The sequence below is a fragment of the Vombatus ursinus genome, unplaced genomic scaffold (assembly GCF_900497805.2).
Source record: "Vombatus ursinus unplaced genomic scaffold, bare-nosed wombat genome assembly UNPS02004736.1, whole genome shotgun sequence".
In the NCBI taxonomy this organism is placed as follows: domain Eukaryota; kingdom Metazoa; phylum Chordata; class Mammalia; order Diprotodontia; family Vombatidae; genus Vombatus; species Vombatus ursinus.
Genome location: NW_020944514.1, coordinates 190,154 through 205,756, shown reverse-complemented (window position 1 = coordinate 205,756; position 15,603 = coordinate 190,154). Strand labels below are relative to the sequence as shown.

The 15,603-nt window shown below is 47.0% G+C and overlaps 3 protein-coding genes across 3 annotated transcripts; 1 reads left to right on the top strand and 2 right to left on the bottom strand.

Moving 5' to 3' along the window:
* The first annotated feature begins 753 nt into the window (after positions 1-753).
* Positions 754-3,661, top strand: WDR55 (WD repeat domain 55). The gene is made up of 8 exons (XM_027841489.1): positions 754-1,120; positions 1,299-1,399; positions 1,745-1,832; positions 2,168-2,347; positions 2,448-2,547; positions 2,644-2,813; positions 2,904-3,238; positions 3,448-3,661. Exons 1-7 carry the CDS (start codon positions 849-851, stop codon positions 3,229-3,231), a joined length of 1,239 nt encoding a protein of 412 aa, XP_027697290.1. The 5' UTR covers positions 754-848; the 3' UTR covers positions 3,232-3,238; positions 3,448-3,661.
* A 330-nt stretch (positions 3,662-3,991) lies between these two features.
* Positions 3,992-5,901, bottom strand: DND1 (DND microRNA-mediated repression inhibitor 1). The gene is made up of 4 exons (XM_027841480.1): positions 5,855-5,901; positions 5,602-5,719; positions 4,660-5,121; positions 3,992-4,443 (listed from the first exon to the last, which is right to left on the bottom strand). The coding sequence occupies exons 1-4, from the start codon at positions 5,876-5,878 to the stop codon at positions 3,992-3,994; spliced, it is 1,056 nt and encodes a 351-aa protein (XP_027697281.1). The 5' UTR covers positions 5,879-5,901.
* A 403-nt stretch (positions 5,902-6,304) lies between these two features.
* Positions 6,305-15,524, bottom strand: LOC114027418 (histidine--tRNA ligase, cytoplasmic). Its single transcript, XM_027841467.1, has 13 exons — positions 15,404-15,524; positions 14,886-14,975; positions 13,786-13,905; positions 13,280-13,375; positions 12,518-12,643; positions 12,064-12,171; positions 11,746-11,844; positions 11,441-11,534; positions 11,010-11,137; positions 10,675-10,917; positions 8,892-9,008; positions 8,504-8,650; positions 6,305-6,745 (listed from the first exon to the last, which is right to left on the bottom strand). The coding sequence occupies exons 1-13, from the start codon at positions 15,491-15,493 to the stop codon at positions 6,668-6,670; spliced, it is 1,536 nt and encodes a 511-aa protein (XP_027697268.1). The 5' UTR covers positions 15,494-15,524; the 3' UTR covers positions 6,305-6,667.
* Between the last annotated feature and the right edge of the window lie 79 nt (positions 15,525-15,603).

The following is a 15,603-nucleotide window of genomic DNA, read 5'->3' as shown; positions in this document are numbered from 1 at the left end:
CCAAAAGGTTGAACTTTAGACCTATGGTAACGCCCAATAAGTGGGTTCTAAGCAGCTGGCATAATTAGTTAAGGATAAATGAACATGGCTCAGATTGCTAGCACGTAGGAGTAGTGATCCGCTATTAAGTAGGATATTAGCCAAGGACCTTGTCCAACTAGTGAAGCTGGTAGTTAAACACTAAAACAGTAGATGCTTTTTTTGGAGCAAACCAGCAATGGGGATGATAGCTGAATGCTGTTTTGTCAGACAGAAACAGCCACTCTTGGCTTTGGTGTCATCTCTAACTGGGTTTCAAAAAGGGCTGTTATTCAGTAATATGTGCCCGGGTTCCCTGCTGTCCTGCTGTCCCCAGTGCAAGGCTCCAACTAGCGCGTGGCTGTACCTGCAGCAGTCTATGTAGCTATTAGAGCCCTGGAAATCTGGAAAGGCCGTTAGCGTTAACCACCGTCGCCTTCTACCTCCTGTCGTCTGATGCCTGAGTAGCCAGCTAGGACTGGCTTCTGCCCCTTCCTCGGTTCGGTGCTTGGGCATGGCATCGGTGACTCCCCGCAGCAGGCATGCAAACCTTTTTGCCCTGTCTAGACCCTATTCCCTGGGCTTAAGGGGCCGAGCGGGCGAGGCCGACAAGAGCTTTTCACGTGCATAACGTAGCAGGCCCAAAGCCTCGGGATCAGCCCTGGCGATCACTCCACGGAAAGCTACTTAAGTTCCGGCGGGGCCTGCTTGGCAACAGAGCATGCTCAGAGCGTGCTTCCGGTTCCTCACCACCACCAAGCCTTTCCCTCTCGGTGGTCGCCGGGAGGATTCCAACACTTTTCAGTGCCTTGACGGAAGTTGCTATCAGCATGGCGGCCTCCTACGAGGTGAGGCATGGGGCAGGGGAGTGGGATACCCACGAGCAGGCGGCAGAAGGTGAGTCCTGGCGCCCTTCTACCGCCCTTCTCTCGGATGCTCCCTTGCAGACCGACACCGACACCGAGGCAGGGACGGAAGCCTCGGAGCCCCGGGAGCGGGACGCCCCGGAAGACATAGTGTTGGAGGCTCCGGCCAACGGGCTCGCCTTCCACCCGGCGCGGAACCTCCTGGCCGCCGGGGACGTGGACGGGGACGTGTTCGTGTGAGCGCGGGGAGGGCCAGGGCGGGGTCCTGGAGAGAGCTCCCTTGTCCCGCTCATAGGCGAGCAGCGTTGGAAGGGACCGGAGCGTCTCTTTGACGGAAGAAGAAACTGAGGCCAGAGAGCGGAGGTGGCTTACCCAGCAGTACATGACTGCCCCTTCCCCTTTTCCTTACAACAGCTTCGAGTACTCCTGCCGGGAAGGTGAAACCAAGGAGCTCTGGTCCTCGGGACACCATCTCAAGGCCTGCCGGGACCTGGCCTTCTCCGAAGACGGACAGAGTAAGTCTAGGGAGAGAAGGGGCAGGTCCGCGGGCCACTTGTGGAGCCACTGAGCACCCAACCACGGGAGCCTCCTTGGGGTGAGCTGGGACCTGGTGGAAGGGATTTGTGTTGAAATATCTGTAACACTAGATCTCCGAGGGTCTCTTCCAGCGCTGAGTCCACGGTTTTTATTGGGATGGGAATGGAATAGCCCAGGCCTGGGAGTCAGGACATTAGAAGCTCAGCAGGACCACTGTTTGGTCCTTGGACTCTCCTCCATTTGTTAAGTGAGAAGAGGATTGGAATAGACTTTAAGACCACTGCTTCCAATTTTTAATTTGTATCCCTGTTTGTCTCCACTAGAACTTATCACTGTTTCCAAGGATAAAGCTATTCATATCCTGGATGTGGAGCGGGGTCGGCTAGATAAGCGTATTTCCAAGGCTCACAGGTATGACAGCAATTGAGGAAATAAATTGGGGGTATTGGGAAAAGTTGGGATCTTCCCTTGGGGTATGCAAGACAAGGCTTCTTTTTGAACTTTTCATCACTAATTTTTTTTTCATGTTTTACTTTTTAAAAAAATTTTATTTTTATATTAATTTATTTTGATTTATCAATAATCATTTCCATATGTTTTTGAGTTTAAAATTTTTCTCTACCTTTTTCCCCACCATCCTCCCCAAGACAGCACACAATCTGATATAGGCTATACATTTACCTTCATATTAATATCATCACTAATTTTTTTTTAACTTCCTCTCAACTCATAATCCTATTTCACAGTGTAGCTATCAACAGCTTGTTGCTAGTAGATGAGCATCTGTTAGCTACAGGGGATGATAATGGCGGGATTCGGCTCTGGGACCAGAGGAAAGAGAGTCCAATCATGGACTTGAGGCACCATGAGGAATACATTGCAGATATGGCTCTGGACCCTGCTAAGAAGCTGCTTCTTACTGCCAGGTAAAGAGCCTTTGAAGCTTCTCCCCTCCCCCCAAGTTAAACTGCTTCTGTAAGGGTTGGGGGGGGGGGCGGCAATCAACATTGCTTGTTTTTTCCACAGTGGGGATGGTTGCCTTGGTGTCTTCAATATCAAGCGGCATCGATTTGAACTTCTATCAGAAGCACAGAATGGGGATTTGACCTCTGTTACTCTCATGAAGGTACAATGGAGATTGAGGGGGACCAAAAGGAAGGAATCCTCACATCTAGGATTGGTTTGCTACTCTCTAGAAATAACTCCTTAATTTTCTTTTCAGAGGGGAAAGAAAGTTGCCTGTGGCTCTAGTGAGGGGACCATTTACCTCTTTAACTGGAATGGTTTTGGAGCAACCAGTGACCGTTTTGCCCTGAAGGCAGAGTCAGTTGACTGTATTGTGCCCATCACAGACAATCTGCTATGCACAGGCTCTACTGATGGGATTATACGGTAATGAGATGGGGGGAAAGCTGGTAGAGAAAGGATTGGGCACTTGGTATGTCAGGCTCCTCAGGGACTAATTCCATGTTTTCTCCATAGGGCAGTGAATATCCTGCCAAACCGGGTTGTAGGAAGTGTGGGGCAACATGCTGGTGAACCTGTGGAACAGTTAGCCCTCTCCCACTGTGGTCAACTTCTTGCCAGCAGTGGCCATGACCATCGGCTTAAGTTCTGGAATATGACACAACTTCATTCAGTGGTAGTGGATGATTATCGGAAGCGAAAGAAGAAAGGTGGCCAATTGCAGGCTCTGAGCAGCAAGGCCTGGGGCATGGATGATTTCTTTGCTGGACTTAAGGAGGAGGAAGCCACAGTGCCTGCTTCTGTTGACAACGATGAAGAAGAAGAAAGTGAGGACAGTGACTGAGAGGAAGGTAGTGGGCAATCATCCAGACCTATTGCAGCTGAGGAAATCAGGCCCTATTCTCTTTTATGTCAGTTATTAAAGCCTATTTAAGGACTTTCTACAGAGGCTGCTTCAAGCATAATTGAAACAGCCCATTCTGGTTCTGAGACAGAATAGAGGAGGCATGTTAAAACCACTAGGCTTGGTAGTTAACCTGAATTTTTTTTTTTTTTTTAGAGTGAAGACAGGATGACAAAACCCAGTGTGTCTAGGTCTGTGCTCTTGGGTTGCTGTTTTGTCAAGATTGTAGTCTTCCACTTAAAAAGCTGAAAACTGAACAACCACTTGTCTCCAGCTGGCCCCTAATCAAAATGAGAAGAACCCTTGTAGAGGATACAACATGGACACATATACCAACCTTAGGTTTTTAATTAAATAGAAGAAAAACAGATTTAAACATACCCCAACATAGAATACCAACAGAAAGAGCAATAATGGGCAGAAGGGCCAAAAAGTTGACTTTAGGTCTAACTAGCCACCAAGTGAACAGTTTGAGGGACAAAACCATAAACATATAGGATTAGGTAGGTGGAAGGGATGTGCCTGGCATAAAAGGAATGGAACAGGGGAACAGAGGAGGTTTTCCCTCCCTATCAGCCAAGGCTAGTGTTCCCACTCATCCAGCCTCAGGGCCCTGCCCTTCTGGAAGGACGGAAGGACTCTTTACTCTAAACCTCCACAGCTAACTGGTGACCAACTGACCAGGATGGCTATGACATTTTTAGCAGGAAAACCATCCCCATCCTGGGCTCTCATTTTTCCTTGGCTCACCTAATGCTTCCAGGAGGCGAAGGGACACGGCATTCTTGGCAACTTCATGTCCACTTGGCCCCTCCTTTGTTACAACTACCCAGATGAGGCCACTGAAAGGCATGGGGTGACCAGGAATCACCACCTGGTACCAGAATCGGTGCCAGCCTGCAGGCCCAGCTCCCAAGCACTTAGTGAGGAATACAGGCATGCCTAGGCGTTTCTGTTGGCACAGTGTCTCAAGAGTAGTCTGGGCACAGCTAGGGGGTATTGGGGACCCCAGTATCTCAGGTAGGAGCCTGTGACTGCTCTCAGTCTCCAAGCCCCGAAATAAAGGACCTTCAGTGTGCTGTCGGAGTCGTTGCTTCAGGTCGGGCTTCAGCCATTCCACTGTCACCTGCTCACCACAGAGCTTTGAGCGCCCTGCCGGACAGAGGACACATAGGAATGATGATGGGTGGGGGGAAAGAAGACAACCTAGGCTGGGCAACAAGTATTTGGATGTACCCCACCCCCTCGAACAAACACTAAAACCTTGACTTGAGCTCTCCCACTCCCTCAAATGTACTAGCTTTCTTAGTAGGAGACAAGATTACCCAATTTTCCTCGACTCTGCCCTTGCTCAGGCATTACTCCTACCTTCTATTAGAGCCTTCTTAGCCATGGCCGCAGCCCGGTGGGAGCTAAACTTGAGCAGCGCAATCTGTGTGTGGGGGTGCATAAGGCTGGGGAGCAGCAGTGCTTCCTGCAGACCGGAGCCTAGAGGCTGCAGGGCCTTAAGCAAGGCCTGGTGGCTCAGGGCTGGTGGCAGCCCATCCAGGGTCAGCTCGCATTTCTCGGTGCTCCGGCAGACCAGCAGCGGGCAGGCAGGCCGAAGAGGGTGGTTGTGCAGAGTTGCAATGGCAGCCTGGGCCCCGCGGCGGGAGCTGTATCGAGCGTAGGCGAAGCCTCGGTTCAGGCCACTAAATGTCATCATGAGGCGAAACTCGTAGAGACGCCCCACTCGTTGGAACAGTGGAATCAGCTGGTGCTCATACACATCCTGAGGCAGGCGGCCGATGAACACCTCTGAACCTGCTGGTGGAGGGCTGCCCACCCAGCCTGGGGATAGAGTAGTCTTTGAACTGCTGACCTGGTTTGGCAAACTAACCCCAACTGGGGAGCCTTTGAAAACCGGCTTCACCACTAACTATAAACTCAGTTTGGACTTTACACTGGTCTGTAAAATTAATAAGTTCACACTAATTTATAAAGTCTATTTTAATTTATCAGTTACTTATTATCTATTAGTATTCCATTATTCTAAAATGCAAATAAAAACCAGTTTCTGGGTGCAGTTAGAGTATAGCTTGCATTTCATAGAGCTTAACCGTGTAGAATAACTGATCATTTTTCTTTTCCTCTTTGGGTGCAAATCAGGGGCAGTTAAAGGGCAATTAACCCACACTCAGCTGAAGAAGTTCGGTTTACAGGCCACTCCTCCGAGGCTGGGGAGGGGGGAAAGGTGTCAGGCGCCTAACAGTCCGGGGCAGCAGGAAAGTCAAGCTACCCACCCCTTGGAGTTGGGGGTGCAAATTTTACCTGGGGGTGGGCCGCCGTATTTCCTTTGCCCGTTCACTTGCACCAGTCGGATCCCCGTTTCCCTCACCCAAGCCTCCAGCGCAGCCTTGTTCACTGGATTGACCCGCTCACACCACAACTGGGGAGGGTGGGAGAAGGGGTGAGTATAGGCACTAGGCCCCAGACCACCTTGCAAGGAAACGCCGATCGGGCGGGCCAGATTCCCATCCCCCAAATTATCTCACCGTGAGGATCCCCCATCTAGACCACTCACCTCACATTCCCGTTTGGACTGCATGTTTAAAGAGGACCCACCCAGGCCCACACCTTTATAGCCTCCCCCTACGCCTCTGGAAACTTCCCAGCCCCCCCTAGACTCCCATTGGCTATGGGGCGCGACCCCGCCCCGCATGGGAGGGGAAGAGGGGGACACGTGCTTTACCCTCCGGGGTATAAACAGGTGGGAACAGGAAAACAAGGGCGGGGGGAGGGGGGGCTGGGAGCCCTACTCATTTTCCTTTTCCTCCCTTTTTTACTAAGTGGTTTAGTTCCCTAGTGTGTATGAGGAATAAAATTATATGAAAGCCCATTTTCAGTAACACTTTCCAGAAGCAGGTCACCAGGGTATTGCTTCCAAACTGGGGTGCCATCAAAATATAAGAGGGAGCCCTCAGACAATCCTTCCCTGATCCATAAAGGAGCCCAAGAGGGTGACTAGCACAAATGGAGAAGCTTTAGGCATTTTATTGGACCCACAGGCAATCAGCTTCACAAAAGGCAGTGGGAAATGTCAGCATCATGACTTTTCTGCCATAAACACAGGGATACAACTCTATATACATAATGCATGGGGCGACACCCAGGGCCAACATAACCAGAGAAGCTTCAGTCCGTAACAGTGTCCTGGGCAGCTCCAGAAAACCTCTTTGAGAAAGTGGCTCCGGCTACCCTTGCCGGTGATTTTACAATAAAATATTATCTCAGTTTGGCCCTCCCTCTAATTCTTCCAGATGAAGCAGAATGTGCACAGCAGCTGAAGAAGATGGATTAGCCTCCAAGTAGTGCAATTTATATCCACTGACTTCCTTCAGTTCAGAAGATGGAACGGATGTTGGCTTGTTTGTCTCCTGATTTCTTCCACAAGGTTTTCTTTCCGAACGTCCACCTGGCCAAAACAAGGAAGATAGCATGAGAAGTGTCTGTTCTCCCCTTTGCCCCTACAACCTTCTATCTCCCTTTCTGCCTTCAGATTTCCTTATCTAATTATTATAATAGCTAGCATTTATATAGTACCTATTTATATAGCCAGGCACTGTGCTAAGCACTTTTTACAAATATTATTTCATTTGATTCTCATGACAACCCATTTTACAAGTGAAGAAACTGACAGTTTAAGTGACTTGCCCAAGATCACACAGCTAGAATTTGAAGTCAATTTGAACTCAGGTCTTCCTGACTCCAGGCCCAGCTCTTTATCCTCTACACCACCTGGCTGCTTTAACTATAAGTCATGGTTCACATGTAATCACAGACTAAGTCTGAGGAAGTTTTGGCTGGTATCCTAAAAGGTACAGGGCTACATTGGGGAATGAAGCTGACTACCAAGGTTAGAGATAAGTTATGATATGATTTCAGGGCCATGAGGAAAGACTCAAATCCTACCAAAATATCTTCCCCACCTGCTTGCTAACGTTTCAAATTCCCTTAACTAGGAACCAAAGCCTTGGATTCTGCATTTAGAGATAAAACTTACAATCCAAATACTGTGGAGAGAAAAAGAGATTCACAGGGCTCTGAACCTCCATAGTTCTAAAAACCAGAATTACTTTTGAACTGCTGCCTTTATCTTGCAGCCTCCTGAGAGGCAGGCCTGCATGCTTTACCTTGGTCATCACTTATTTCAACACCTATTATGCACAATAACATATTTTCATATATAAGACAGTATGGAGGTAGTCTCAGAGCAAGGGAGAGGAGGTCAGATCCCTGTTGGCACACCCCAGCTGTGTGACCCAGTATAAGTCACTCATCCCTTCAGTGCTCTAGGCCAGGGTGTCAAACTCAAATAGGAAGGCCACATATTGACTTAGAAAACCTCAAATTAACATTATCTGTGTGGTATTGTATTTATTTACTTTGTGAAACATTTCCCAATTACATTTTAGTTGGGTTGGACAGCATTCCTCTGCTCTAGGCAACTCTGGGATATCTGGGAATTGTATAAATAACCCTCAGGGGTAGAGAGCTTCCACATCCGGGAGTTTTCTATCCCAAAGAAATCAAAGGTCCAGGTCCCATCCCCTAATCACCTAGGCATAAGACACTGCTAGGTTCTGAGGAAAACAGATAAAAAAAATGCAAGGGTCTGTCATTTCAGTTTAACCAACTATAATTTCTAGTCTTAGAAAATTGTCTTAAATTCACAAGGATTAAGTTGACTTGTTCACAGTTCATAAGGCTAGTAAATGACAGAGACAGAACTCAAAAGAACCCAAGTCTTTCAAACATCAGGTTGGACACTTCTGTCAACTTCACAGAGCTGTCTCTGATAGGTAAACAAATGAGCCTAATTTAAGGAAGAATTCGAGGAATCAAAGGAGAGCCCTAGGCAAAATACTCTAGGGAAATCGAAGTGAACAGTTCCAGACCAAGAGAGAAGTGGCAAGGAGAGCCAAGAATGGAGGCATTTGGGGTGGGGAGGGGGGGGAGAGAGGCCGGGGAGAGAGGCCAGGAAGGGAGGCAGCCAGTCCGAAAGCCCAGAAGATAAGACTCAGCCCATACAGCTGTCAGGGCAGGGTATAATTTGTGAAGGTGTTCATGGTGATTTCAGCCTCAAGAGGCCAAAAAGGGAAACCAGACTTGCTTCAATTTAAAATTCTGCCCTCTGGGTCCTTCTATTTCAGCTCCCTCTGGGCAAACTCACCTCTTCTCTGCTGGCCACAGAGCGAAGCTTGACAACCCCATCCTTCAGCTCTTGCTCCCCAATGATGGCCACCAGTGGAATGCCAGTCTCCTCACAGTACTGCAACTGGGTGAGCAGTTTGGGGTTCCTCTTGTACAGTATCTCAGCCTGAAGAGACCAGGGCAGAGGAGGGGCTGAGACAGAGCCTTGCCTCAGAGAGAAGATTCCTGTTTGGCCCATAGTCCAGCACAGAGATTATACTCTGCTGGTAGTTCACGTGGTCCCAGGAATTACCATTGTGGACCCACGGTGGAAAATCAAAGGGAGCCCTAAGATCCATGTTTAGAATCGAATTCTAAAGTAACAGCATAGCACTTCCTTTGGGGACTCCAGGGTCATTCATCCATACCTTAATGCCCCTGTCCCACAGTTCTGCAACAAGCTTCAACCTTTCCTCCAAGAGCTTCTTTTGGGCTGCAGCCACAAGCACCTGGGTCTCTGTTGTCCGAACTTTTTCTTCAGAAGCCTAAGGAATGGGCAGATACGGGCCCAGGTTGTGTATGACAAGTTCACAGTTTGGCAAACTGGATCTCCTCTAGCTTATGGGCCAGAAGGAATGGCAGAAATTGGGAAGAACAGCCCAGGAGCCAATCTTTCACCCCACCCTACCCCACCCCAGTGAAATTACAGCCAATTCAGAATCACAGTCCATTCCCCCAACCAAAGAGGATAATACATGAATATTCACAAGATCACACTTTGAAAAGAACAAAGGAGAGACCTGACAACAGCAGAACAAGTATCTTATTTTTATGTAGTCCCTACAGATAGATTTGTTTAACAAAGTCACAGCTCTTTATTTTCCTCTTCACAGCTCCAGTACACAAACAGAACCTCAGAAAAGATTTTTCTATTTGGTCATACACCCACCTTCACACACAGTATCTAGTAAGGAGAATGGGGTTTCAAAATCTGAAATTATTCAGAAGTTCCAAGCAGACAGTTTGCAAATGAGGGCATCAGTCTTGGCCTCCCAGGAGCATAAGCACAACTCTGGGAGGCTCGACAGATATCCCCATTTGACAGAGGACAATACTGAAGTTCAGAGAGCTTACTGACTGTGGTCATACTACTGTTAAATATCTATCCAAGGATAGCATGGAACAAGGTTGTTCTGCTTCTAAATCAGCCCTCTGGCTCACTCTAAAGCCTCATTTCTGAGTCCCATTTATTGGAATAATAGAAAGCAGGCTAAGAACTCACTAAGGAAAACTGACTCAATGAGTAGTTGCCAGATAAGGTGGCCCAGAGATTTCAGGCAGGGTTTTCCCACCTTCCATGTTAGGTCCTGGTGTAGGTTTGTGCCTATATGTACATATATACATATCTTTTTAATCAGGGCTGGGATTTCATCAGTAAGGGAAGTTTCCTGTGGAGAAACTCCTGTTCAGTAAGCTGGTCTTGGAGAATTGCTTGGGGGCACTGAAAAATTCAGTGACTCTTCACCAAGACTGCCATCATAAGAAGGTCAGAGGGAATACACTTGAGTCCAGGTCTTTCTGCCTCCCAAACCAGCTTTCTAGCCACTACTCCAAGCTGCCTTCTCCACTTCTTCTCTCTAATCATAAAGCCCTATGTGTGTCATAATTACAAACTATGCACTTAATGGTATTACAAATTTGAATACATCTAATCTTATATCCCTCCCATCACTCACTCAACTAGAAGATAGGATTTGTCCCAGGGGTGGGGAACTTCAAGGCCCTAAATTCCCCACCCTGGATCTCCCTAATTTCTATTTATTCTATAGACTCAGTTCAAACAATAGTTTTGTTTATACAAGAGTACTAAATAAAAGTTTTGTAGGTAACTGCCTAGGAAGAGTAGCAAGGGAAGGCAAGGACCTACAACAATAAAGAGGGCCATAAATACAAGTCTAAGTGGTTGGAGATAAACCAGGTAGGAAGGGACCAAGTACCAACTAAACCAAACCCACTAAGGTGATATCCTTTTCTAGACTCTCCCCTCAGAAAAAACAAACAAAAAACCCCACCCCTTTCCCAACTACTGTACAGTTTTAGTTGTTTAGTGACAGACTAATCGGCACATGAGTTAAAAAGCTAATTAGCCATCTCTTTCTTCTGCTTTAAATGTAAAATGGAATTGACACAATATTCCTAACAGGGTCCTACCTCCATCCTCTGTTCCACAATGGAGAAGATCCTTTCAACCCCAATGCTGAGCCCCACACATGGCACCTTGCGGCCCTTGGGGTCAAACATGCCAACAAGCCCATCATAGCGCCCTCCAGCAGCCACGCTGCCCACACCAAGTGGTTCCTCCCCCTGTCTGGCTGGGGTCTGAAGAAGCACTGCTTCATAGATCACCCCTGTATAGTAGTCCAGGCCTCGAGCCAGGCTCAGGTCAAAGGAGATCTGTGGGGACATGGAGATATGGTCAGTCTCACAGGACAGACATGTCCTGGGATCCTCTGCAATCTGCTGGGGCCTGCCCTTCCCCTACTCACCTTCTCTGTAATACCAAACAGTGTCAGATACTCAAATAGCAGTTTCAGGTCCCCCAACCCCTCCAGGGCCTGCTTGTTCTGTGAGAGTTTGGGATCCTGCAGCAGCTGATCTACTAGGGACACTCCACCTGGGAAAAACAAAGAAAGGAAAGGGTGCCACCTATCAATCTTTCATTGATTACTTGGATTGCACTACAATCTAACACCACCTCACTACCCCAACTGTCTAATCTTTTCAACCAATATGAGTACATGAGGGTCAAAAATAGCAAGAAAATCTATTACAGCACAAAGTAAATGAGGAAATAAGGAGCCACTAAAGCAACGTGCACTGGAGAAGTTCACTTATAGTGGGAAAACCAGCAACACCCCTTCCCCCAATCCCCCAAGAATGTCATCATAGACTACCTCCTCCCCTCTTAAATTCTTACCATGCTGTTTTACATATGCCCCAATATGATCTGCCACCTCAGGGGCCAGGCCTTTCTCTTCCACCATTTCATTCTTCACATCTTCCCATGACATCTGCATAGACATTGGATCAAGGGGCCCAGAATGGATTCACAACAACGGAATGGGCTTTATTCTTCAGGATGAAGGATTTTTAGGGCAGAGGTCTCTGCCTTTCAACTCAGAGTAAAGGCCCTCTCCCTCCCTGACACTGTTTCCCACTTCTTGAGACAGGGTAACTTTCAAGGGAAAGAGGTTGGAGCTGTACAAGTAAGTTAGTTGTCACCTTGTCTAGCTTGTCCACTGAAGAGCAAATGGTACGGAACTTGCTGTCAGGAACACCACAGATGTTGAACATTCCATCCAGAATTCGCCTGTCATTCACCTGAGGATTCCAAAGTCACTTCAAGAAGTGGAAGCCCCTACCCACAACTTTTTCCCTTCAAGATCCATGATAGCTATTGTATTCCTAAGGCATATTTTTGGCTCTCCAGATTGGGCAGGAGAGTTCAGCCACAGGAGGGGAAGGCCAGGACTGCTACTCACTCCTGATTGTTAGCGCCATAATTAGTACCACCAGGGCAGACACAGCTTTTCCTCTCACCTTGATCTGGAAGTCCCCCAGCTGAAGTGCACTGAGGATCTCACAGATTATCTTCAGACATTCTGCATCAGGGATCATGGGATCAAACTGCCCAGCAATGTCAAAATCCTGCACAAAAAGTGACAGGAAGAAACCTCGAGTCAAGAGGACCAATTTCCAGGCCCCAATGCTAGTCTCCTGACCCACACAGGCAATATCCTCTCTCGAATATGCAAGACTACAGATCTTATTGATCCCGTTCACTGCACTTCACTGAGCTGATTAATTCTAATGCCCATACAGCTGGTTTTCACATCTTCATTTTTAACTCCTTATCATTTGTTCTCATCCTGATGTATCTAGACACAGGTACTGTGTCTATACATGCTCCTCAGGAAAGTGAAAACTTATTAAAATCTAACTGATCTCAGTGAGGACTCAATGCTCTGAGCTTTTGTGGCTCCAGAACACTCACACACTGGTAGAACTCCCGGTAACGGCCACGAGTCATTGCAGGGTTATCTCGCCGGTACACCTTTGCAATGTGGTATCGTTTAATGTTGGTCAGTTTATTCATTGCCAGGTATCGAGCAAAAGGAACCTGACAATGGGTTAAGGAGAAAGTTCCTCTTGTTCAGAGCCAATTACCACCACCAGTAGAAGCTACCTGAAAACAAAGTGGCCATACTCTCCCTAGGTACCTTGTTCAGTTGGATTACCCCGGTAAGGGTTATCAGAACCTTGGAATACTCAAAAGGATGATCCCCAACACTGAAGAAATACCAATGTGGAAGAAATCCTGCATTATGCTTAGTGTCTGGAACAACCAGAATAGAACGGATTCATCATGGATGCATAAGCATGCTTTCTGTATCATTAAAAGGAAAAGAACATCATTCTTTACTGAAGATTTATCCAATGGCTTGAACAGTCTTCAAGACAGGCAAAAGAATGGTATTCCAGAATCAGGAGATTTACAATGGATTCAGATTTGCGCTCTGGTACTACATTAAGTTCCTGTAGGTTCCGAGGGGTGGGCCCTGCTAATTAGAATTTGCAACTCTATTTTAGAGAGGGGCTTCGTCTAACTCACTCTAAACTGATTCTTTGGATCATTTATTCAAGGACTTCTTCCAATCTGTGTCTAATATTCTCTGAATCGGAGGATTCCATCACTTCCAGTCAACTAAAGTCCAATTTAAATGACAGCATCCTAGAGCTCACTTTGAAAGGATACAGTGAGGTCATAACGAAGGGCCAACAGCTCACCACCCTGATCCTTCAGGTCATAGATGAGCTTAGAGTCCTCCCCATACTTTCCAGTCAGTGTTTCCTAGAAGGAAAAGATGAAAATAGAGAATTGCTTTAATGACTTTGCCTGACCCCAGATTAAGATGCCTAGTATAGGATAACCCTATAAGAAGTACAAACAATCAACTGTCCTGTAGGGTATTCTGTTAGAGGACTTCAAGACTAGTTATGGCTGCAGCTATCCCCCAGTAAAAACAGCTGTCTAAAACAGGAACCAGAGCCACAGAAAGCAATGTAGGGAAAATTATGTTGGTTCCTATTTTTAAATGGAAATCAAGTTCCTGTACATCAGGAATAGAACTGGGATTGTCTGTACCCATCTTAATAGCTGATCCCTCATTACTATATCCCCTTGTTATCTAACTTACTGTGTATCTGCCCTGTCCTCCCCATCTCCTTGCCAAACACTTCTCCCTTGGCCTTGGCCCTCACCTTCAATTCAAACACAGGGGTATCTATTACTTCTGCACCATGGCGCTTGAAGCAGCTGATGATCACATCAAAAACCTTCTCCCGAACAGCCATCTGCTTAGGGCTATAATCCCTTGTGCCCTTGTAGTCAAAATCAGTCACCCAATCAAAGAAGAAAAAAAGCAAACAAACAAGCAACTCAGTAATAAGAAATGAGGAGAAGGTAGTATTTCAGAAATATTTTATTTATAATCTCAATTATAATGGAATAGAATTGCATTTAACTCCCTTCTAACTACCAAGCCAAATCTGCATGGACTGAAGGGGGTTTAGGCAGGGTAGCTATCATCTAAATAAAAGAAGGCTTTTAACCCTTAGAGTTGTGCTTGGAGAGGGATATTTGGTTGGTTGGTTGAATTTATGTTTTCTTAAAATATAAATTTAAGCAAGTTGATTTAACTATACAATCCTTAGAGATAATCCACATCCTATTTCTATAACCACTAGAATTCCTACTAATAAATTGGGAAGTACGTAAAAAAAACAAAACAAAACAGATTTCAACAGAGTTGCTGCCAACCTACACTAGATTCTTAAGAATCTGCAGTAGTGGCAGTTCTCCTGCAGGTTGAGATGACTAACAGCCTCCCTATCTTGACAAATTCGTAACACCCTGGTGCAACCCAATTCCAGTCAAATGCCTAAAAGTGCTGTCTGTTTTGTGAAATAGGCTAAACACTTCCTCCCTCCTGCCTCCCATGAGAAAGCCATATTTTCAAGTTTCTACTAACACTATGACTAGACCTATCCTTTTGAACTTATTTCATTTCCCTTTGGGGCTTTTGTTACTAAATTCTTTGAAGGTAAGGTTTAAATATCACCAACTTTGTATCCTCAGCATCTATTAATGTCTCGAACTTGTTAAAGTGAACTGACCACATATATATGTGGGTCAGATGTTGGCCTTCTCTAGCTGGGGGCTGGGAGGGAGAAAGAAAGAATTTGGAACTCAAAATATAACCAAGAAAAAAATACAATAAATATATAAAAATAAACAGAACTCACAATGCAAAAAGGCTCATCAGAGACCCTCTGAAAGGCTTCTCTAAAAACACATTTACCTTTGGAGTTTTAAGCACAAACTTCTGTTTTCCTTCATCAGGGCCCAGTTCTGCCTTCAGCTTCAGGAGCTTGGAAACCTCCTCCTCTATCTGAGAAGAAAGGGCCTCAATAAACACGGGAATTTGGAAGGATCTGGTCCCTGCCCAGGGCCCTCATCAATCCCTACTTTGCAGAGGCATGTGGGTACCATGGTTCCAGAGCTCTGACTCATTGCTAATTGTGTTACCATGGGCCAGTCACTTTCCCTTTTTACCTCTGTTTCCTCATCTGTAAGATGGGAATAATAACAGTGCCGATCTCACTGGCACTCTCAAAGAGAGAGAACGAATATAAAGCACCTTAAAGAGTCGGAACAACGTCACCAGGAGGGTCGCCTTCAGGACCTGAGTCTTGTCCCTTGCAAGGCTCTCGCCTGGCCCCTTTCCGGCTTCCGTACCAGACCCCTGAGCCAGAGCTCCGTCTACCCCGGGACCCGATCCGGCCTTCCCGGCCCACCCGGCCGGGACGACGCCCTCACCAGGTCGGCGCCCGCCTTCTGCTGCTTGAGACCCCGAACTCTCTCGCCCTGGAGCCTCACGGCCTCCTCCAGCGCCGCTCGATCCGCCATCGTCGAAACGGCCGCCGCTGTCACGGACTACTTCCGGCCACCGAGCTCAAGCGGAGGACTGCGCGCCCAGAGGGGGCTTCCGGCCGGCGCGCGCCCAAACCGGAAGAGCG

Excerpts from the sequence above, each read along its gene's own strand:
- WDR55 (XM_027841489.1), top strand. The coding sequence starts at position 849 with ATGGCGGCCTCCTACGAGGTGAGGCATGGGGCAGGGGAGTGGGATACC. Across the intron at positions 1,121-1,298 it reads GTGGACGGGGACGTGTTCGT|CTTCGAGTACTCCTGCCGGG; the intron begins GTGAGCGCGGGG and ends TCCTTACAACAG. Across the intron at positions 2,548-2,643 it reads CCTCTGTTACTCTCATGAAG|AGGGGAAAGAAAGTTGCCTG; the intron begins GTACAATGGAGA and ends TTTTCTTTTCAG.
- LOC114027418 (XM_027841467.1), bottom strand. The coding sequence starts at position 15,493 with ATGGCGGATCGAGCGGCGCTGGAGGAGGCCGTGAGGCTCCAGGGCGAG. Across the intron at positions 12,644-13,279 it reads CCCTTCGTTATGACCTCACT|GTTCCTTTTGCTCGATACCT; the intron begins GTATCCTTTCAA and ends ACCCATTGTCAG. Across the intron at positions 9,009-10,674 it reads TTGTGGAACAGAGGATGGAG|GCTTCTGAAGAAAAAGTTCG; the intron begins GTAGGACCCTGT and ends CCCATTCCTTAG.
- DND1 (XM_027841480.1), bottom strand. The coding sequence starts at position 5,878 with ATGCAGTCCAAACGGGAATGTGAG. Across the intron at positions 5,122-5,601 it reads ATACGGCGGCCCACCCCCAG|GCTGGGTGGGCAGCCCTCCA; the intron begins GTAAAATTTGCA and ends CTCTATCCCCAG. Across the intron at positions 4,444-4,659 it reads TAAGAAGGCTCTAATAGAAG|GGCGCTCAAAGCTCTGTGGT; the intron begins GTAGGAGTAATG and ends TCTGTCCGGCAG.